The sequence below is a fragment of the Asterias rubens genome, chromosome 17 (assembly GCF_902459465.1).
Source record: "Asterias rubens chromosome 17, eAstRub1.3, whole genome shotgun sequence".
Classification (NCBI taxonomy): Eukaryota; Metazoa; Echinodermata; class Asteroidea; order Forcipulatida; family Asteriidae; genus Asterias; species Asterias rubens.
Genome location: NC_047078.1, coordinates 6,167,575 through 6,189,695, shown reverse-complemented (window position 1 = coordinate 6,189,695; position 22,121 = coordinate 6,167,575). Strand labels below are relative to the sequence as shown.

Sequence of the window (22,121 nt, the reverse complement as noted above, 5' to 3'; positions counted from 1 at the left end):
TTGTCTGCTTATGTGTTGCTCCACGCAGAAGACGCACACTCCCATTCAACCACTCCAACCAAGGGTGTGCATTGTTAACTTTCCTCGTTATCGAGGCCTGTGTGACCGGGCCTTAAACTTAGGAAACTTGGATGCTTTATCGGAGAGCGTTTGGCCCTGTTACTTGAGTTGAAGATTTGGCAACCATTGTACATTGTAGCAAAGAAAATGCATTCATCCGAATGTTCACATTTTATTCTTGGTGATCGTAAGACAATGATTGAAATTGTTCTTTTGTGCCATCGAAGTGGTCATGTATAGCATGCACTGCAGTAGTTTGTAAAAGTTGCCTCGTGTGACAAGGCCCTTTTGGTTCATCTTTAAATTTATCTCTAAATAAGTTGGGGTGGTTCTGAAAAGAACCGTTGGTTTCAACTCTTTTCAAGTTGTCATTATTCCCCCTCTTTTTTTTTGCTTATGTGTTGTAATGGCTACAATGTCTCTGTTCTTTTCCCAGAGGGTAGATAACATCAACCTCACCTATCGGGTCCACCGTAGTCCTCCAGCCATAGAGCCATACACATACCAACTGGAAGCACGGGGCCACCTGGTAAAAGAACAGCAAAAGAAAAAAACATCAGCTGAAATTCAGGTCAAGAAACTTTGTTTGTTGACTTGTAAACGACTACAATTGAAGAGACAAAGCATCTCCAAATTACTTCCTGAATGTAAATATTAAATATTTTGGCTGAAAGGTGTAATTTAATAAGGGAATAAACAGAAAGGGGTAGCGACGAGTTCTTCGTGGGTTCGAATTCCTTCCAAGTGATATGCCTGTGGGTTTTTTTTTCAAAGGAATCGGGGGGAAAGTACCGAAGTTACAGTGCTATACATACATCAGGGTTTGGTTTAAAACCTAACAATATAATAGTAATAAAATAATAATAACTGTATTTGTAAAGCGCCAAATTGCCAAAGGATACAAAGCCCTGTCGACCAGCTACAGACTAGGGGAAAAAATCAGTTCCTTTGTACCATTTTTTTGTACTTACACCAGCCAATCACATGATAGATCCAGAGACTAAAGGCTCGTTGCTCGTCATGGTCTATGTTCGACGAGAAAACTATCTGAATAGCCCCCTCTAATGACCATAGAAATTGCGTCGTCAGAAGGTAGTGAGTAGCAATCGCCAGAATTCTGCATAAAGTCTGTGTAGTGATGGAAGATCATGAATGTAGTTATCAGTCTTATAGATCATAGAGTTGTAGCAGTCCTTATCTGTAGTTGTCAAATTGTTGATTGGTCAGACAAAGAGTACAAGGGGAGAGTCGAGACATTGTTTGACTTCAAATCCCATTTTAAATGGTGATATTTCTACAGTTAAATCAACAAAATGTGCTCAAAAAATGACTGAAATATTTTACAGGAACCATTACCAAAGTCCCTATGGTTCTCCACAGGAATCATTATAATTGTTCCTACAAAAACCAAAATTGTCTGCTGAACTGTTAGTAGCTCGCTTCAGTCTTCATCTTGTCATTCAACAAGAGTAATCAGTTCTAAACAGTCAGAGGACTGTTACAAGTCTTAAAGGAACCATTTCTATGTTTTTCTACTCCTATTTAGAAGTAGTGAATAACTTTACCACAAACTGAAAGCTCCAATCTCAGGTATTGTAAACAGTCTTACCAACCTGATTGGTTGTTCTTTCTACACAGAACCAACCTGATTGGTTGTTCTTTCTGCACGGAACAAACCTGATTGGTTGTTCCTTCTACACAGAACCAACCTGATTGGTTGTTCCTTCTACACAGAACCAACCTGATTGGTTGTTCCTTCTACACAGAACCAACCTGATTGGTTGTTCCTTCTACACAGAACCAACCTGATTGGTTGTTCCTTCTACACAGAACCAACCTGATTGGTTGTTCCTTCTACACAGAACCAACCTGATTGGTTGTTCCTTCTACACAGAACCAACCTGATTGGTTGTTCCTACTACACAGAACCAACCTGATTGGTTGTTCTTTCTACACAGAACCAACCTGATTGGTTGTTCCTTCTACACATAACCAACCTGATTGGTTGTTCTTTCTGCACGGAACAATCTGATTGGTTGTTCTTTCTACACAGAACCAACCTGATTCGTTGTTCCTTCTACACATAACCAACCTGATTGGTTGTTCCTTCTACACAGAACCGAACCTGATTGGTTGTTCCTTCTACACAGAACCGAACCTGATTGGTTGTTCTTTCTACACATAACCAACCCGATTGGTTGTTCCTTCTACACAGAACCAACCTGATTGGTTGTTCTTTCTACACAGAACCAACCTGATTGGTTGTTCTTTCTACACAGAACCAACCTGATTGGTTGTTCTTTCTACACATAACCAACCTGATTGGTTGTTCCTTCTACACAGAACCAACCTGATTGGTTGTTCCTTCTACACAGAACCAACCTGATTGGTTGTTCTTTCTGGACAGGAATTATAATGAATCTGATTGGTTGTTATTAATCTAACCAGTTACCTGATTGGTTGTTCTTTCTAGACCAGCCATCACCACGACAAAACTCAGTATAATAGAGAGAGCTAAAGATGCGTGAATTGTCAATGCTGCTGAGTTCAAATGCCTTTTGGAAAAATTAAAAAAATATGCACATTGTATACATAAATCAAACTTTGTAATTCCAACTATAGAGTAAGCTGACTTGCTCACATAACTTCAGACAGTATTTGACATTTTCCTGTGGCGCTTCAACAAGGGAAACAAATGGTGAAACTTAAATATTATAGTGAGTTAATCCTGCTTTCCTTCCATTGCATCCAAATGACATCTAAAATTAGGCTAAAGGGAAACAAGTAGTCTGTCTCTTTACAAAGTATAATGTCGTTGTCGTTGTATTGAGACAGGGAATCGGACTTATAGTGTGGTACCTTATTGAGAAGAGGATAAGTGTTGATAACAAGATGATGAAACAGGATGCTGAACATAAGACGTAGGTCAGAAGAAGAAGTTGATATTGCTGTATAACCTGCAAGAAGAAATAACGTCAACAAATCTGGAATTAAACCGCAGTCGAGCTGGTTAAGTCAGAAGTGAACGCCAAGACTTGAAACAGCGCCCTCCTAGGCTCAAAGGAAGACCTCTGATTGGCTGAGAGTTGTGCATCGCGCGGACACACCTCCACTGTGAATGTATCAGAATCATTAACAAGTATGCGTTATATGTAAACAAGTTTTGACTGCTTGAGTTTAAATTTGTATAATATTGTAAGTAAAAAAAAATCTTCTGTAAACAATTTTGAAATTTCTGTGAGAGTTCCTTGCCGTTTCTTTTTACTCGTGACCATAAGTTGAGGCAACTTCTTCAGTGATGTTTTCTAGATTTGTAAACGGTTCTTTAGCAATGAAACTTGTGAGCATTGTTTCTCGATGATGGTTGTAGTGGCTCTTTGGCTTTGTACAAATGTATTTTTACATAGAAAACTTGTAATTGAATAAATAACAATTTGTAAAAAACTTGTAATTGTTATAATTGTATGCATCTTTTAGTTGTTTATTAGGTTTGCGGTAGCACCATGTGTGTATCTACTTGCTGGGTAGATTGTGTCTTTAGAGAACTTGTTTTGCTTTATATTCTACTACCGTGGAGCAGATTTTTCGGAATTCGGGTTCGGTTTCTAAAAAAGAACTGTCCAGGTTTTTAACTACAACCTGGACGGACGGTAGGAAATCGGCGGGGGATTTACTACCTTCGCTTTAGTGGAGAGAGAGGACTTTCACTACCGCGGAGTGAGTTCTTAACTGGTTAATGTTTCGACTAGCTTGCTCTAGTCATTGTTTTAATTTTTTTTTTTTTTATAATTACCTACCTCAGTTGCGCCAACGATAGCAAAAGACGTCATGTGATTGCAACAGCAGTGGAGCGACCCATTCTTTCTTTCATTCACCCAACAGCCGTCGGTTAACCATTCGCTTTTGCCGCTGTCGGGGTGAAATGTGAAGGGGAGAGTGTTTTATGAAAACAGGAATTCAAAGGTTGCAATGATTTAGTGTCAAAGAACTTAAGACGCTTACCTTTCGGAACGGCCAAGATAAACACAGTTTTCTTCGTTGTCAAATGTTGCAACAGTCTATAAAGAAAATAAAAAAGGCGTTTTGAAAATGCTTATTGAGGCCTAACTGATTAATAAATTATCTTTTTTTAAACTAAAATCAGAGGTAGGCTTATCAGTAAAGGTATAATATTACATATCGTTCATTGTGCCTCTATACCATGCCATGTTTGTACAGTAAATCAACACAAGCTATAAGTGAACTGAACTAATGTTCGGTGGTGAGGGTACAGGTTTTTGGGTTGTGAGGATACCACCAATGTTTTGTCGGTGGGTTGGTCGGGTAAAATAAGATTTACAAATGAAGGCACCCCATTGGTTGAAATTATCAGAGGTTTGTTCAAACTTAAAACTAACAGAAAAGATGGTGGAACAAACTTTTTTTCAAAAGAAAACCCTCAATTTCTGGGTGATTTATGAGGATTTTTCCTGATTAAAGAAATATTTTCTTTAAATCTCCTTAAGCCTGTCAGTTTCCTTGAAAGAAGTAAAGCAGTCACCAAAGTGAGAGAGAAAAGGTCCACAATGTGTCTAAACCGGTAGTTTCTGTATTTCTGGGGATGCACAAAGTCTGTCAACCTTCTGAGTGGTTTTATTTTTGAGCTTCTGAGTTTAGAAAAGCCAGCAAGCCAGTTCCACGAATGTTTACATTTTCAAATTTCAGCCCTGAACTTTTGATGTTCCAAGATCACTTTTTATACCTTGGTGAAGTTTATGCAAAGTGGAGTGGCTAGTTTCTGAAACACATCATTTGATTGGTGGATGGCTGTCGACGTCACAATAGATGACATCACCTTTTGGTTGCTTTCAATGCTGTATAGATACAAACAGGAGACACAATGTTTTATTTGTTTGACTACACACCATGTTTAAAGCTTGGGTTTACGTTCATGGTTTTGAAGTAAGAGTTTGTAAAATTAACAGAGGAACAAACATTTTATTTTATTGACTGCACAACACATTCAAAGCCTGTTTTTACGTGGACAGTTTTGAATTTGTAAAATTAAAAAAGGAATAAACAGACAACACTTTATTTTTTTTATTGACTGAACACCAGTTGCATGGAAAGCTCGTTTTTTACGTTTATAGTTTTGCAATACATTTTGAAATTGTAAAACCAAAAAGGAACATACGACACAACATTTTATGTAATTAACTACACAACATTTCCAAAACCTGTTTTACGTTTATAGTTTCGAAGGCATTTTGAATTAGTAAAAAATAATCCGTGAAAAACAAACGTTTTATTTTATTGACTGCACAACTTTTTCAAAGCCTGTTGTTGCGTTTATATTTTTAAATCCCAATATAAAATCGTGAAATATAAAAAGGAATGTAGATTTTGACGGGAAACAATTTGAACCTAATAGAAAATTTTTAATAGTTTTCGGCTTCAAAAAATACCGACGATATCGAAATTGTTTTAGTGGAAAAGTGCTTACGTTGCGGCCGCAGGTTGCGTTACATCATCCAGCAGTGGTCCAATACTTGGGTAAAACACGACCAGAAGTGTCACTGTAAGGTAGACAAACATGAGGGAATAAATGTTCGTATTTAATAATACTATAAATGTTTTAGTCAATAATAGTGAAAATGTTTCAGGATTTGTTCAACTTCTTTTCTCGTGACTCCAATAGCAGATTGAGCCTAAAACGTTCACAGGTTTGTTATTTCATGTATGCCCTATATGTTGGGCCACATCAAGTGTGGATACTGGTCTTTAACATTATTTTTTACCACGTGACACATTGGGCTTAAACTACTTCAGTCTTTAGATTGTTGGTTTTACTCTATAATTTCAAAGGTCGTGAGTTCGAATCCCACCCGAGTAATATCTGTGATTTTTTTTTCACAGAAAGTACTGGGTATATGCAGCGCTAACACACATCGACGTAAGGGCAAAATCATAATAATCAATCTCTAGAGAGTTAAGTTTAGAAGAGATTTAGACCTTGCGTATCAGTGACGTCATCGAATATTTCAGGAGGTAGCACAATGGATGCTCGAGGTGACGAGGCGGTGTAGGCCAAACCCTCAAAACGGGCCGTTGTCTCCACTGACTTCCTAAAGACTTCACACAAAACAATCGCATAAGAAAGTTATAATATTGTTATTATTGGGACGCTTGGTGGCAGTAGACTGGAATTTCCCTTGCCACCTCTACCTAGTGTTACATAAGATCTCCCATTGATCATCGGGTGCAGTGTCCAAATTTGTGTAGGTCTGTCAATCTGTTCTCTTCTCCCTTTGAAGTGCGAGGGTGTTTAATGAGAAAATATTTGGGTTTCTTTTTACAGCACACGGGACCTACTGCTTTACGTCCCATTCGAAGGACGCAGCAATGATTCTTACCGACATTGTCGTATTTCCCTTCGAATGACGGAACTGTGACGTCATCTGGTGTCAGAATGAGGTTACAGTTTGCGGTGGCTGTTTGTGCGGCGAAGCTTTCGACTGCATCCATCACGCGCACAGTATCAGCAGATACCTGAACAAAATAATACCGGGAAAATACGTGATCAAACTTATCAAATTGTTGATTAAAAACTGGGTATCCATACAAAAGCTCTCACATAGGCCAAGTCACACTGCGGGGATAACGAAAACATAACGATAATGACGCAAAGAGAACGCATTGGTTGAAATGCTCCACGCAGAAGACGCACACTCCCATTCAACCACTCCAACCAAGGGTGTGCATTGTTAAAATTCGCGTTATCGAGGCCTGTGTGACCGGGCCTTAAACTTAGGAAACCTGGATGCTTTATCGGAGAGCGTTTGGTACTTGAGTTGAAGATTTGGCAACCATTGTACATTGTAGCAAAGAAAATGCATTCATCCGAATGTTCACATTTTATTCTTGGTGATCGTAAGACAATGATTGAAAATGTTCTGCTGTGCCATCGAAGTGGTCGTGTATAGCATGCACTGCAGTAGTTTGTAAACGTTGCCTCGTGTGACAAGGCCCTTTTGGTTCATCTTTAAATCTTCCGTTGGGCATCGTAAAGCTAACAATGTGTGAGAACATTTTGCAAGGAATGTAGAACAAGTAAAAAATTGCTGTCCCCTCACACGAAGCTCATTTTTATAATATTTTACAAACATTGAGAACATTTCACTAGGAATTGTGTTTTTTCCGTCCTGTGAATTAAAAGGACTTTGAGGAAGAACGTGTTAAAGATTGCTGTCATTTCACATGAAGCTCATTTTTAAATAACTGTTTTATAAACATTGGAAACATTTCACCAGGAACGTAGGTTTTTTCCGTCGTGTGAACAGGGTTAAGTGGGGCTATACCTGTGGACTGCCAATCCATATGGCAAGGTTATCTGGATGTAGCATGTTGTCAACTGCCTGTAGGATGGACTGTAGTAAAAAAGAAGATAGAGTATTTATGTCAAACTGAATAGGGGCACTGTTTATATATTCCTGCACCGAGGGAAACAAGTGATTTTATTCTGCATACCACCTATTCACTTAACGGATTGTTTTTATAGTAAATTGTCTAAGTATTGGATTATTTTGAATCTTCGGCCGATTTTACAAGGTGCGGTGGCGCAATATGCTGCCAATCTAACCTGGAACACCGGGGCGAACCCTATTTTTGTTCGATATAAGTTATTTTAAACCACAGTGCGAACTGCTTCCCCTTTCGACAGTGCACTGGGTTATTTTACGTGCGTTACACAACACACGGGACCAGCGGCTTTACGTCCATTCCAAAGGAGGACGAAGCAATCATGGTCTTAAGTGTCGTGCTTATAAGGACACAAGTGTCACGACCGGGGTTTGAACCCACACGCTGCTGACATTAAATGTCTCTTACGTTAGCGAACTTGTTAAGATCACTAGGCCTGCATTCAGTGAGTCTACTTGGTAAAGCAACCAACATCTCCAACGACTCGACCAGTAATGAATATTCATCAGCAGGATTCCTCTGTGCGCTTCCATCGTCGGACGTAGGGGGCGCCAACATCTGCGATAGCTGGTAGCTGGCTTTGATGACGTCACCGGGCTCAACAGTAGGCGAGTTGTACATGTATGTCAACTGTTTGAAAGAGATAAAACAAAAGCTGTGTATTTCAACCCTTTTTGTTTATTCAAGCAAATGAATTTTCGAAGTAACCCTTCCATCTCAATATTGAACTTTCCTCAGATTTGCAAAAAGCCTAACGTAGTAAAATGATGATCTCTACTAAACAGGTTCCATAGAGCATGAAAATCAGTAAAGTGTTTATCTCTCTCTCTCTCTCTCTCTAGTCGACCAATGTCGGAATAATGATGAGATTTGCCCATCCTTGTACATGCCTCCAAGTTGCCTGTAAAAATGTGACATGGCCATATACTTGGCCTACCCAAACCCCTTACCCTGTCGAATAAATTACAGAGCTTTTCAGAACATGTCTCTTTATAAATTGTGGCATCAGGAGACTAATTCGATAGTAATTTAGTTTACTGAATTAAAATCCATCAGGGGTGCTACTTATTTTTCTCACTCTTTCTCATAATTATTGTATGTGCATGTTTTTGTTTTCTGTACTGTTGTTATTGTCTGTACAGTATTTTTAACTGTGAAATTAATAAATTAACTTAAATGAAATAGAGCAGTCACCTTGTGGATAGTTTTGTTTCATTACCATACAGTTCCCTATTTGTCATGTTGACATTGAAGCGTTTATAGAAGTTCTCAATAAGTATATATAGTGGTTACGAAAAATTTTGTGTAAAACCAAGATCTACCTAAATAGTGCAGCTGCTAAGGTAACAATATTGTGCACTTTGTGGTAAAAGCATGAAATATGCTATGATGGTTGGCAGTGGGCTAATTATACATTATTTAGACGTGAACCCACCTTGGGTCTCTCCTATTGTTTGTGACGGAACTACATTTGCATAACAAGGGGTCTAGGGTATACATATTTAGCAAAGTCGTGCTAGGAAGTAAAAAATAAAATACATTTTTGGACCAGAAATATAAACTTGAAAATCACATTACACACAAATGAATTGTAAAAAGGTGCCAATGGTGCATAAGGGCGCTCAATCAATCCCCATGAATATTAAAGTTGACATTTTATCTGAGAGGTATAAATTACCCTTTCTAGAAGGTCTCCAGTTGTTGGAACTTGACAATCTCTGAAGTCAGGTTGCCTCCATGTTGCAGACGTTGTGGAAATCAATACACAAGCTCGTGTGACGACAGCTGCAATGTCAATGATTTATGCATGGATGTCATTAATAATCTGGTAGATAATACTAAACATAGCCGTGTCAGTCGGTTAGATAAAACGAGGAAGGTAGTGGGTAGCACCTAAAGACTAGCTAATTACATAAAACAAACTGCTTGAGATGTATTCAGCAAGGACTTATTAGGGACCGTGGGTTCCTGTCTCCTTACCAGGAATAGATACGTTTTGTTTCAGATGTTTTAGGGAGAAGGACCATAGAGAATTATTCCATATAAACTCAAGTACTCAAGCATGGACTAACAACCAAATCTGCACATAATAGTGCCTTGACGTCATTCGAACCGGGGTCCTAGAGGTGGAAGGCGAGGAAATAATATAACACTACGACCACCCGACCGCAAAATATGGTTTGGCCATTTAAGTTTAAAGGCAACAAGTTTGAAGGCAGGTAATACACTGAACATAAATAGCTAGCTTTATTTCATGAATTTTTTGATTCTGAAGCCATTTTGCCGCCATGTTGGAAATCTCTTGAAACTGATTCCTTGTTCCGTTGTATCCACTTTGGTAAGCTTTTTGTGAAAGAAAAATTGTATAATATTGTCAACTTGATTGGGTAAACTTAAAACCACGTTTGTTAGTGTGGGGTGTCGTGGCCGAGCGGATAAGACCACCGAATTCAAGCTCTGATGCTTCTGTTCAGCAGAGTGTGGGTTCGAATCCCGGTCATGACACTTGTGTCCCTGAGCAAGACACTTAACTATAATTGCTTCTCTCCACCCAGGGGTAAATGGGTACCTGTGAGGACAGAGATGGTTCTTGTGATTGATTTAGCCGAGTAGCGCATATTAATGTTGCACAGGCTGCATACTCCCCACCAGGGAGTTGAGATGGTTTAAGGAGTGAATTAAGGCCCAGTGACCAGGGGTAATAATGTGAAGTGCTTTGGGACGCCCTCCGGGTGTGAAAAGCGCTATACAAAAACGGGTTATTATTATTATTATTATTATTATTATTATTCAGTGGCATCAATGATCAAACGAATCATTAAGAACTTTGTGCCGCCATGTCGCAACTTATATAAGACCATATATCGCAACATTAAGGGTGTTGCTGTACCGGTTTGACTTTATCGTTCCCCGGTAATACATGGTGTACCATTATTTCATACGCACCAAAAGGATTTTCTGGGCACGCTTGAACGGCGTGTACGCCCTCTATCGTCTCTGCCCACTCCAGTGCGTCTAGAATCTCAGCTCGGCACATAATCGGTGTAGTCGTAGTCATAACTGTTAAAAATGTATTTTTAGTTTGCGAATTAGTTCAAAGTTATTTTTCTCTTTTAACGAACTCGTTGTTATATTTTGTACACCTTAATTTTAAGTTTTAAATGTTAGTAGATGGAGTTCTTTGTTAAGTATGAAATAAACACCTGGGCTTAAATCCTTGCCACTGCCTATGAAAGAGTTCTATACCTACGGCGCCCCGTAAAGTGTGTAGTATTTTGTTAAGCCGTATGGAAGTAGGCAGATACATGAACATTAAATCCTTTGGTGAACTGAATACAGCAAGTAAAAGTAGGTAACAAAAATCAAAGCAAGCAAAGAGAAAATGGTGATAAAGTTTTGTTATTTTCATACACTCATTCTATGTACAAATCATTAACATGTTGGCAAGAGACAGACTGTACAACACGTTTGATAAACTAGATCCTTGTGAGGAAGCAGTACTGTGCGTGCAAAGTGTAATATTTATACCACTAAAGTGCGAATGTGTTCAGACCTTCTGCACATGACGTCATTCGAAATAGGGCGCCCTCGCCTAGAGGTCAAAATGAGTTTTTCTCATTGACCACTCAGACATGTGCGCTGAGTGTTCTATAATCTGGCATTGTAGCCTAATACTACTACTAAGATGGCGGCTTGATGACGTCAAAGCATAAGGTCTTCGGTGCTTGTCATGCAGGGTGTGCATTTTCAGTGATTACGATTGTTTGCGCCTGTTTGAGGGGTACCTTTCATCATGCATTTTCCATAGGGGTGGATAGTCGCTTTAAATCGACATGCTGTGCTTTCTAAAGGTACAAATAATTCTCGTAACATCCTGAGCTAAAGAAAAACACCATAGCCTTTTTCTTGTACAGGCCTCGCAGTGTGTCATGCACATGCAACGTCTACCAATCACGTTGGGGCTTCTTTCTACCACTCGTAGGTTTTCATGCAAACACCGAGCTGATTGGTCACAAGTTTGCTGACACTCACCGGGCGAGGTGTTACTAAAACCTGATTGGTCGCTGGTTATGGGAGGAGCCAATGACGTAGTTTCTGTCGTGACTGATCCGCCATCACGATTGGTTGTTCTGGGATCATCTGTTGTTACGTCATCAGACGTTGTTTGTGGTACTTGCGTAGTTGTATCTTGAGTTGTATGGGGCAAGTTATGGTACTGACTTGGCGATATATTAGTAGAGGATGACATGGTAGGTATGCTTTGTGTGTTATGGGATGTTAGCAAAGTGTTAGTTGCTGAAGTAGTAGGGATTGATATGGACGTAGAAACATGGCTTGACGAAGGTTGAAAAGAGGAAGAACTTGTTAGTAAAATTAGCTTGGATGAAAATGATGATGATTCTTGTGAGTTTATGGTCACAGATGTAGACGAGGAGTAATAACTATTTGTATTTGCTTGACTGAAAAATGACGTCATAAGTACATCATCTGTGCCGAAAGATGACGTCATAACTACACCATCTGTGCTGAGAGATGACGGAGATGGACTTGGGGATATTTGGGTTGAAAAGAGTAAATTTGTGTCAGAATGAATTTCAGACTGATCATAATATGGTAAAGAATCTGATGTGCGGGGCCATGACGACGCTCCAGTGGGGGGAAGTGTTGAAGATGGCTGGAGCATGACGTCACTCGCGAGTGAAGCTTGCACGGACAAACCTGGTGTGGTTGTGAACGTTGGTGTCGGAGTCGGCTGTGGTAAGGTGGTTGACTCAACGACAGCGACAAAAGCTGAAGAAAATCACAATAGTTAGATATTAATAATAATATTGGCTTCTTATAATAACGCTTAAATCAGTCACTCAGTGACGCTCAAGGCGCTTCAACATTCATTTTCCTGCAAGGAAAGTGGGGCTTCATTTGAAGTTTGAGATCTACTCCTTTTACATTGTAGCATGTAATGGTTTACAAGGTGCTGTGGCGCAATATGCAGAAAATCAAACCAGGAACACCGAGGCAAACCTCTTTCATCTTTCGATAAATGCACTGTTTTTACGTAATACACAACACACGGGACCAACGGCTTTACTTCCCATCCGAAGGACGCAACATCATGGTTTAGTATTCGTACTTTAAGGACACAGGTGCAACGACTGGGACCCGAACCCACACTCTGCTGATCAGAAACATCAGAGCTTGAGTTCGGTGCTCTAAACCGCTCGGCCACGACTTGTGATAATAACTGCGTTATGGTTGTAAAAAAAAAAAACTCACAACCTTTTTTGGTTGCCGTGAACCGTTGTTGCGATTTATCGAACACTTTTGATACAAAGGCATTCCCTTCAAATTCACAGTTTCAAAATCGCATCGGGCTTACACACAATATTAGTCTAGCAGTCTTTTGGGGATGTTTGCATTAATATTCAGGGCTTACAAATTTCTTTTAATTACATCTTTTTTTCTTAAACTAATGGGTATCTTTAGATCTTGCACGTTCTTACTTGATAACATCTGCACTGTGGTTGTTAAGGCGAATAGTTCCATGGTACTCGACGGTGAGGGCGTCGGTGATGGCTCAGGTGGTGCTTCTAAGAATTAATGGTAATAACAACTTTAAGTGAATCAAAAGGTCCCTAGCCGAGGGTAGGGTCACCCATTAAACAGCATTTGTGCATGCATGTTTAAGTTAATAATGGCAGTTGAGGCATTGCATGGTGAGGGATCAATCAATTTTGGTTTTCGGTAGTATTTGCCAGATAGATTTTGTTCTTTAGAGAACTGCGTTGGTTATATTCTACTACTGCGGAGTAGATTTTCGGAATTCTGGAAACCTCTCAGTTCTGAAGAACTGTCCTGCTTTTTAACCACTACCTGGGCGGAAGCCTTAGAACAGTTTAATTTGGTCACAGACAAGGCTAAAAGCTCTTCTTAGAAAGGGGTTTATATAATATAGAAGAAATAATATCTTAAAGATGAAAATAACTAAGGGGAGCTGAAGGAGGAAGTAATATTCATCTTTAAACAGTCTAGATTGTAGGATTGAGAGAAACATGCACCAGGGAGGTAGTTCCAACGTGTTACAGTACGTGGAATAAAGCTGTTGGAATGGCTCCTTGTTCTACATCTCACTAATGCAAGAGTGTAGGGATGAGAAGAAGCAGAGAGTCTGATTTCACGCTCACACATTCTGATAGGAGGAACCAGGTCGATACATTGGAACCGTCTTGTCCCCTAGATTGAGCGAAGTGTCCATCCCTATTATTGACACCATCGCCCCGCCCATTCAGGATGTCTTACCTATCGGTGCCTCACAGATGTAGCCTTGTGATTTTAGGCACTGTTCGTCTCGATATATCCCGGATGTCTTTAGTGCACAGGCCAGTATGTCCACACAACATTCGTTATCTGTTTTAATGATCGGTACATTATCATGGTACTTGATTCGTTGTATTACAAAGGAAATCAAACCAGTGTGCACGATTTCACAAAGAGCTATGATTGCTCTTAAAGGAACACGTTGCCTTGGATCGGTCGAGTTGGTCTTTGAAATTGCACGGTTATCATGTTACGTCGCGAACAAACACGGTCGGTCATTTTGTGGAGTCAAAATTTTGACTCCATGAAATGGCCGACCGTGTTAGTACGCGACGTAAAGGGAAAACCGTGCAGTTTCGAAGCATGTTTGTGTGGATCGTTATATTCTACTTTAAAATTATCTATTTAACCATATGCATTTCATAACAAACGGTTTCAAACGCTTTTCAAAAGACCAACTAGCCCGATCCAAGGCAACGTGTCCCTTTTACTGCAAACCCATCGTAAATAATATAAAGGCACAAAGTCTGATGTCACAATACAAATCACTATGGTAATACTGACAAACGATGAATTTTACTGCTTTGTGAAATTTTCTTTCAAACAGAACTGGGCCCAATATCATGGCTCTGCTTTTACCGTAAGCAAGGAATCGGCGCTTACGGAAGCAGGGGATTCCGCTTACGGTAAGTGTAGAATTGTGGCTTATGTGCGTGCGTACTCCACGTTACTAGTCATTCTACGCTTACAAGGCGCTTGCACGTAAGCGGAGAATGGTGATCGTAAGCGCAGAATTCAGCGGTTAGCAGAGCCATGCAATGTGGCCATGGGGCTCGTGATGTAACGATCCTTGTGGTTCCGGGTTTAGGATTATGGTTGATATCCTTCGGATGTGTATTAATAAATCTAATCCGGGATTCGAATAAATCTTAGAGCACTTTTCATCAAAATTGATCACAATTTATAACTAAAAAGACAATATTTAAACAATAGTTACTTTTGAATAGTAACAGAAAAAGGTGGGGGAAATGTGATTTTTGAATTAAATTGCTAAACTAATACATTAATAAAAGTATTACTTATCGAAGTAGTCAAGTATATAAAACAGTTAGGATAAGTGACAACATGTTAGTTAGTAACAAAAATGTTGTTAGAGGAGTAATTAAAACTAGTGATGCACTGTTGTGAAGTTATGGATCATATTTGACAAAGTGATATTAGTAGAAAAAAAGGAAAAAATTAAACACCAAAGTTTTATGTAGTGTAAGCGCGTGTTAGTGGTTAAAAAAAAGGGTTAAAATAAATATTAAAAAAGGAAGAAAAACAGTTGAAATAAGTTAATGAACAGAACAAAAATGATAGGCCTAAAGAGAATAAATAGGGAAAGTGAGTTGATTGATGTTTATGGCGAATAAATAGGAAAAGGATCTGATAATGGTTTATATAGGGAGAATAAATCTGAAAGGGAATTGGTATTGGTTCGCATGGAGAATAAACCAGTACAGTAATTGATACTTTGCTTATGGAGAAAAATCGGGAACAGGGAATTGGTAATAGACTATTAAAGAGAATCAATCGGAAAGGAGATTCATAATGGTTTAGAGAGAATAAATCGGAAAAGGGAATTGATAATGGTTTTAATAGGGAAAATAAATCGAAAAAGGAATTGATAGTGGTGTATGACATAGATACCAGCCTGGCTTCCGTCAGTGTTGTTTGACCTTGTGGGGTTAAATATGATGCAATCACCTGCAATGAATTCACAAACCGACCAAAGTAAAGTACGTGAATAACTAAAAACCAATCGTAATTTGAGACAGCGCCAGTCTATGTTGTTAAAAACAGCGGTTAAACAACCTTGCCCTTGCCATTCAAATATTAAGTTCTGTTTCTCAAGCGTATTCTCCAAGACGTCATGGAAAATTTAATTTTTTTTAATAAACTCGTACACAAGGTAAAAAAAAAAAAAAATGCTTTTAGTCTTATTTACTGGCAGTGTAACGCACGTTTTAATGTGATTCGTAACACCGCATAAACACCGCGTAAACACCGAAGTGGTATAAATGCTTGTGTTCAGTTTTCCTCTCTAAACTTACCATTGCTCTAGGCTTCATAATCATCTAAACGTGCTGAATTAATACTGCGTTTATAATTAGAAAGGTGCGTGAGAGTTTATTACACCGTGAAAACACAGCAGTTGGAAAAAGTGCGTTACGCCGTGTCCACATTTACGGAACTTACGAGTGTTTTGAGTAACCAAACCATGCAATGTTATTTTTCTGCGTGAGGGTGAGACACCATGAAAAGAAACACAGTGATCTTCGTGCGTGTCTTGTGTTTTCGCTAAAAACTTACCGTTGCTTAATGTTATTTCACATGTGCCGTGACTCCACAAAGTGTTAAGTTAAGTGTTTAAAACTGATACACCGTGAAATCACCAGCAGTGAGGATATGTAATAATAATGCAAACCCATGTGATATAGTTGTGCGTGTATTATATTTCCGCTCGAAACTTACCAGTACTTTTCTATAAAGCTATCTTACATGTGCCACAAATACTACACTGTGCAAACACGGATTTAACATGCACTCACATGGTAACTGGAGTTGGTGCATGAACGAGTGTGTGCGTTTAGATATGTTTTTTTAGCAACAGTTCTATTTTAACACTGTAGAAACACCACGGTCATGTGAAGTACGTTGGAACTGCGTTGTCGTGTTATCTTGTTCAACTTAACTGTGTTCTAAGCCAGTTACTTCATACACCGACACAAGATAACTGAGTGTCAATAATGTGCAAACGAATGTTAACACTGCGTAAACCCCCTGCAATAAATACTGTGTCGTGTTTCTAGATACTCACAACTGACCTGTGTTATTATGGTGATATCTCATGCATTCACACGATGTATTGATGCTTTCAAGCAGTGTGAAAAATAACATGCGATATGAAATGATATCCTTTATCTTCATAGTTTTGAAGATATAATCAAAATTGAAACATGTTGTAGAAGTCAAAATTAAACATTATATTATAAAAACCATCGTCGCCTGATTCACAAGAACATCTTACATAAACAAGCCTGCGTCTAATTTAAATAGAGTCAGCAAGCACTTCGTCTCCAGGCTTTTCGTGGTGCTAAAGACATAGCTGTTTTCAAAGAAAGTGCCAAATTCTGTTTTCAGTTCTGGCTGAAACACAAACGTGTCTGGACATGAATAGAACAAAAACTGTTTAATTTCTGCTTTTCCTTAGAAACAATTAATTAACAGGAAGTTTTGGGTCTTACTGAAAAAGTTATCTGGCTGTCCTTCCTCCCAGTTCTTCAACTCGTCCGAGAGATCCACACCGCCAACCCACTGAAATATCTTAGGATCTTCTGCGCAGCCTCTGTACAAACCAATCCACAGGTTGGTAGGCTTTTCATAGGACGGTTCACCGTCAATTGGTGGACATTCAATCAGCTTCGTGATGTAACTATAGTGGGGAGAGGGGAGTAGAGGGGGGGGGGGTTGAGGGGGGATGCATGGGAAATTTTGTGATTATTAGACCGAGCACCTCTTGATCTTGTTATTAACGAAGAAGCTGGAGAGCATTGTTTGGTTGCACTAAGTTGTGTGCTCGAATCTGGAGTGTTGTGTTGCAGAGATCGCCATACATCATTACATCCACTTCAAGGTGAGGGCTAAACTTGACTGATTTTGGCTATCGACCCAATTCAACTGCAACCCGACGCATGTTGAGGGTTATCCCTCCACCAGCAAGGATGTAGGCATGCAAATGGTATCACGGGTGCACCCAGGTTGGGTCGGGCCTCTACCGCCTCTGGACCCCCTGCCCACCCCCTGCTATTTCCCCCCTGGTTGCCGCTTCCCAGATTGTATCGTAATTTGGGGGTGTGATCCGTAGCTATATTGCCACTGACTGCCCCCCCCCCCGCGAACAATAAACCTTACTGACTATAAATGTAATATGGAGACCGCCAACAAAAGGTTCAAAACCCGCTCCAGTGAATTTTTCTTCAAATAACCCAAAACTATTTATCAACTTACCCAGTCAGTTTCCTCTGTGGTTTATCTATACTTGACATTTAAAATTAAAATCTGACTTTTGGTGTCAAATCTGCAAAAAAACGGAACTACTAAAAGCAAATAATTGAATCGAACGGTATATAAACTGACCTCTTTTCTTCTGTACTATTATAAACTAATAGGTCTCCTCCTGGTGTTTGCTGGCAAGCTAGTCTTGCCTCGGGCCACGATAAGGAATCGTTTATTGACAGACTATAACACCTCTCATTCTGCTCGATCCAACCGTCTGGACACTTGGGTGCTGCCGGTGTGGTCTGAATGGTGGCAGCACTGGGATATGTGGTATTTTCACTCGGTCCTGTGGGGCGAACACAATACAACAGGTTCATTTTTAACTACGATTTTAAAATGGTCACTTTTTAGGTAAGTTTATAACAGTAGCAACTTTTCCTAAAGTTAATTTCAAATCGTTAAAATTATGCACCTTTTCTTCATAAAATATTCCTGGGAGAAAAAAATGTAAGAATTATGTGCAAAAACTCAGCTGAAAAGAGACGGATATACAATTTGCTACCCCTTGTTTCTCAAACCCAGCCGAAAAGAGAGGGCAGGGGTAAATTTAAGTTGTGTTTGGAAACTCAAACATGACAAAATATGCGATTTGCTAACAAGTTGAATCTGTCCAAGTTAGCTTAGAAAAATTAGATGGATTCGTAAAATGTTTCTACAATTCGGAGGAGAGAGAAAACAATTGCTGAATCCTGAAGGAACACGTTGCCTTTGATTGGGTGAGTTGGTTTCGAAAAGCGTTTGAAACCGTTTGTTATAAAATGCATGATTAGATAGATGTTTTACAAGTAGAATATAATGATCTACACAATATGTGCTTAGACATGGCACGGTTTTCTTTTACGTCGCAAACTAACACGGTCGGAAACTATTTGGAGTCATGATTGTTTAGTGTTGTAAAACATACAGTGTGTAAACGACCTTGCCCTTGCCACTCGTACTTGAATATGTTTCTCGAGCGTGTTCTATAAGAAGTCAGGGGAAATGAGATTCTAACTGAGTTCCTACGCAGAGTAATGAAAAAAAAACTTAATCAGCCAGTTGGTACTGGCAGTGTAACGGACTATAGGGTTATTAGCAGAAGATAATAAACTTATTTACTCTATAAAATTATTTGGGTTTTAATAAATTGATTTGCATACTCAATTGATTCGCTTAATAAATGTATTTGCATGATAAATTTATTTGCTTAACAAATTTATTTGCTTAACAAATTTATTTATATGTTTTGCCCACAGCAGACCAAAATGACATAATATGTCATGTATAGGGACACAAATAGTTTTTAATGGTCTTACGTTTCGGCCCTAGCAGAAATGACCTGGGCCCAATTTCATAGAGCTGCTAAGCACAGAAATTTGCTTATCATGAAATTTCTTCCTTGATAAAAACAGGATTACCAACCAAATTTTAACTTGATTTTCAGGACAAGCAAACACCAGCTGAGTACCAGTAACAAGCAATAGACAACAAATGGAAATTTGGTTGGTAATCCTGTTTTTATCATAGCAGCTCTATGAAATTGGGTCCAGAGATTAATCATGCACATCACTGTGTTACAGTGAACCTTATTATAGATCATAATGCAAATAAAACAAACATACGGTAATACCCAGTGTGAAAGCACGTATCACACGTATAGAAATACCGTCAAATTTGTAGTTTACAGTTTGCTCTTGGTATTGGCCTTGGTTTCAACCTATAGCAGGTGTTTTAAATGATTGGTTAAGAACAGGTTGACACCTGATCAGTTTATTTTAAGGATTATTATATAAAATGCATCTCATTATGAATGCAGATTTAGGTAAAAGTCATGTCTGCGTAATAAAAATACTTGAAGTATTTTAAAGACATTAAACAAACAATATTTTAAAGGCAGTGGACACTATTGGTAATTATTCAAACTATTTATTAGCATAAAACATCTCTTGGTAACAAGTAATGGGGAGAGGTTGATGGTATAAAACATTGTGAGAAACGGCTCCCTCTGAAGTGCCATAGTTTTCGAGAAAGAAGTAATTTTCTACGCACACAACTTCGTGTGACAAGGGTGTTTTTCTTTCATTATTATCTCGCAAGTTTGATGACCGATTGAGCTCAAATTTTCACAGTTTTGTTATTTTATGCATATGTTGAGATACACCAAGTGAGAAGGCTAGTGACATTTACCAATAGTGTCTGCCTTTAACGAGCAATCGTAAGAGTTTGTGTTAAGTGTTATCTTCAATAAGAAGTAACTACAAAGTAACTACCCGCATATTGAATATTGAATACTAAAAAGAAAATTTTGCTGCATTGTAAAAACCATGCATGCTTTATGCTTTAATATAATTATCTCTTTTGAGGGAGTGTTGGCTCTGAAAAGACCCGGTGTGGTAGTGTTGTCTTAGTTTAAAGACTCTGGACACTATTGGTAATATTAACTCAACTGGTCGTCGAAATTGCGAGATAATAATGGAGGAAAAAACACCGTTGTCACACGAAGTTGTTGTGCTTTCAGATGCTTGATTCCGAGACCTCAATTCTAAATCTGAGGTCTCGAAATCAAATTCGTGGACAGCTACTTCTTACTCGAAAACTACTCCACTTCAGAGGGAGCTAATTCTCACAATGTTTTATACTACCCACCTCTCCCCATTACTCGTTACCAAGTGAGGTTTTATGCTAATAAATATTTTGAGTATTTACCAATAGTGTCCACTGCCTTTTACTGATGTGTTTCTTGAAAGCTATACATGATTGGACTGAAATTATACTCTTCCATTAAACCAACAATGTATCATCCCTGTAGGTCTGTGTGGGAATGTTTCTTAATGACTAGAGGATTGAAATGAATAGGGTACTCTTCCAAAAACCAATGATACTTTTCTTGATAACTATAGAGGAGTGAACAAAATGAACTCTTAAACTAACCAATGATGTATACCATTCCTTATGTCTAAACAAAACCCCAGTTATTTGGAATTAATGTAGTCTTCTTGTGCCAATGATAGGCCTACAATCCCTTCATGATAATGTGTCTTAAAAACTAGATGGATTGGAATGATATAGGCCTACACTCTAATTCCAAAAACTATTGATGTATCAATTTATGAATGACTTGCCTCTTGAGATCCACAATATTGCTTATCTCAATACTTTCAAGGTTAAGTTGAAAGCCACTTTGTTTAATCTTGCCTATGTGTAACTGGTCTATTTGTCTTATTTTCCTTGCTGTGTGTGGTTCCCCCTCCTGTGCGCCTGAACACCTCATTTTGGTGGATTTTGGCGCCCTATAAATATTCTTTATTATTATATGCTTCTTGATTGAGGATTGGAATTAATGAACTCTTCATTATAACAATGATGCATCATCCCTTTATGATACGTTTCTTGATCAAACGGAGAGGATTGGAATGAATGAACTCTTCCAATAACTAAAATTTACTATCGCACTTTGAAAACCCGTACAAGGTATTTCATAACTCGGGTCTCTTAATAGTAAAAAACTCCAAAAACCTGTTTGAAAAATACACATGGTATACAAGCAATTTGAGACGCCACTACGGACGGATCTTGCTCACCATCGTGTAAGGGATGTTTCCAATATCTCATGTTAAAAATAATGGGCAAATAAAGAGAATCTTACCGGTAACTGCGATGTTAGCCACGATGGTAAGTCCCCACATCCAAAGTGACTTTACCCTTCTACCTCTCGCGTCGTTGTCCGGCATCCTAAAAACACTCGTCTTGGTCTGTCGCTAGTAGCAGCTAAGATACCGAGAGAACGTCACTGATGCCACAACAACAAACAACAAAAGTGCATTAAAAATCTCTCTTTCTTACTCCCTGTTTTTGTGTCTGACACAAAGAGTCATTTGATTTCATTTCAAATATTGAAAAGAATCCATCAGTAGGCACCAGGGGCTGTTAATTAGTGGAAGAGAATGGTAGGAAATTTTGATTTTGTACCAAAAGGAGATTGCTGTCTCTTTTCCCGCGTGAATTTATTGTGTGTCTGAGGGTAGAACCGTCTGCCGTGTTGTCAGCCTGAGACATGTCGTGCATTACAGTATATGAGAATAATGCTCGTCCTTCGGAGCAGTGTTTCCGTCGATCGGTCAAGTTACACAAAACCCCATCATCTCAAAAACACCTGTTTCTCTCGGCACTAGCCTCATTAGTATTCATGGAGTTAATTATTCATC

General features: G+C 38.9%; 2 protein-coding genes across 2 annotated transcripts in view; one reads left to right on the top strand and one right to left on the bottom strand.

Moving 5' to 3' along the window:
• LOC117301343 (GPN-loop GTPase 1-like) overlaps positions 1–2,628 on the top strand; it is a 54,239-nt gene extending 51,611 nt beyond the window's left edge. Inside the window, exon 13 of the mRNA XM_033785256.1 lies at positions 497–2,628. The gene's annotated coding sequence lies outside the window, so the exon portion shown is untranslated. The remainder of the gene's footprint in view (positions 1–496) is intronic.
• On the bottom strand, positions 2,394–21,647 carry LOC117301741 (adhesion G protein-coupled receptor L1-like). The gene is made up of 17 exons (XM_033785765.1): positions 21,563–21,647; positions 18,016–18,223; positions 17,124–17,311; positions 13,020–13,106; positions 12,238–12,309; positions 11,551–11,814; positions 10,465–10,578; positions 9,197–9,303; positions 7,927–8,148; positions 7,398–7,466; positions 6,453–6,588; positions 6,052–6,171; positions 5,543–5,615; positions 4,802–4,904; positions 4,063–4,118; positions 3,858–3,969; positions 2,394–3,017 (listed from the first exon to the last, which is right to left on the bottom strand). Exons 1-17 carry the CDS (start codon positions 21,645–21,647, stop codon positions 2,826–2,828), a joined length of 2,208 nt encoding a protein of 735 aa, XP_033641656.1. The 3' UTR covers positions 2,394–2,825.
• Between the last annotated feature and the right edge of the window lie 474 nt (positions 21,648–22,121).

Excerpts from the sequence above, each read along its gene's own strand:
- LOC117301741 (XM_033785765.1), bottom strand. The coding sequence starts at position 21,647 with ATGCCGGACAACGACGCGAGAGGTAGAAGGGTAAAGTCACTTTGGATG. Across the intron at positions 18,224-21,562 it reads GGCTAACATCGCAGTTACCG|GACCGAGTGAAAATACCACA; the intron begins GTAAGATTCTCT and ends TTCGCCCCACAG. Across the intron at positions 10,579-11,550 it reads TTTTAGTAACACCTCGCCCG|TTATGACTACGACTACACCG; the intron begins GTGAGTGTCAGC and ends CATTTTTAACAG.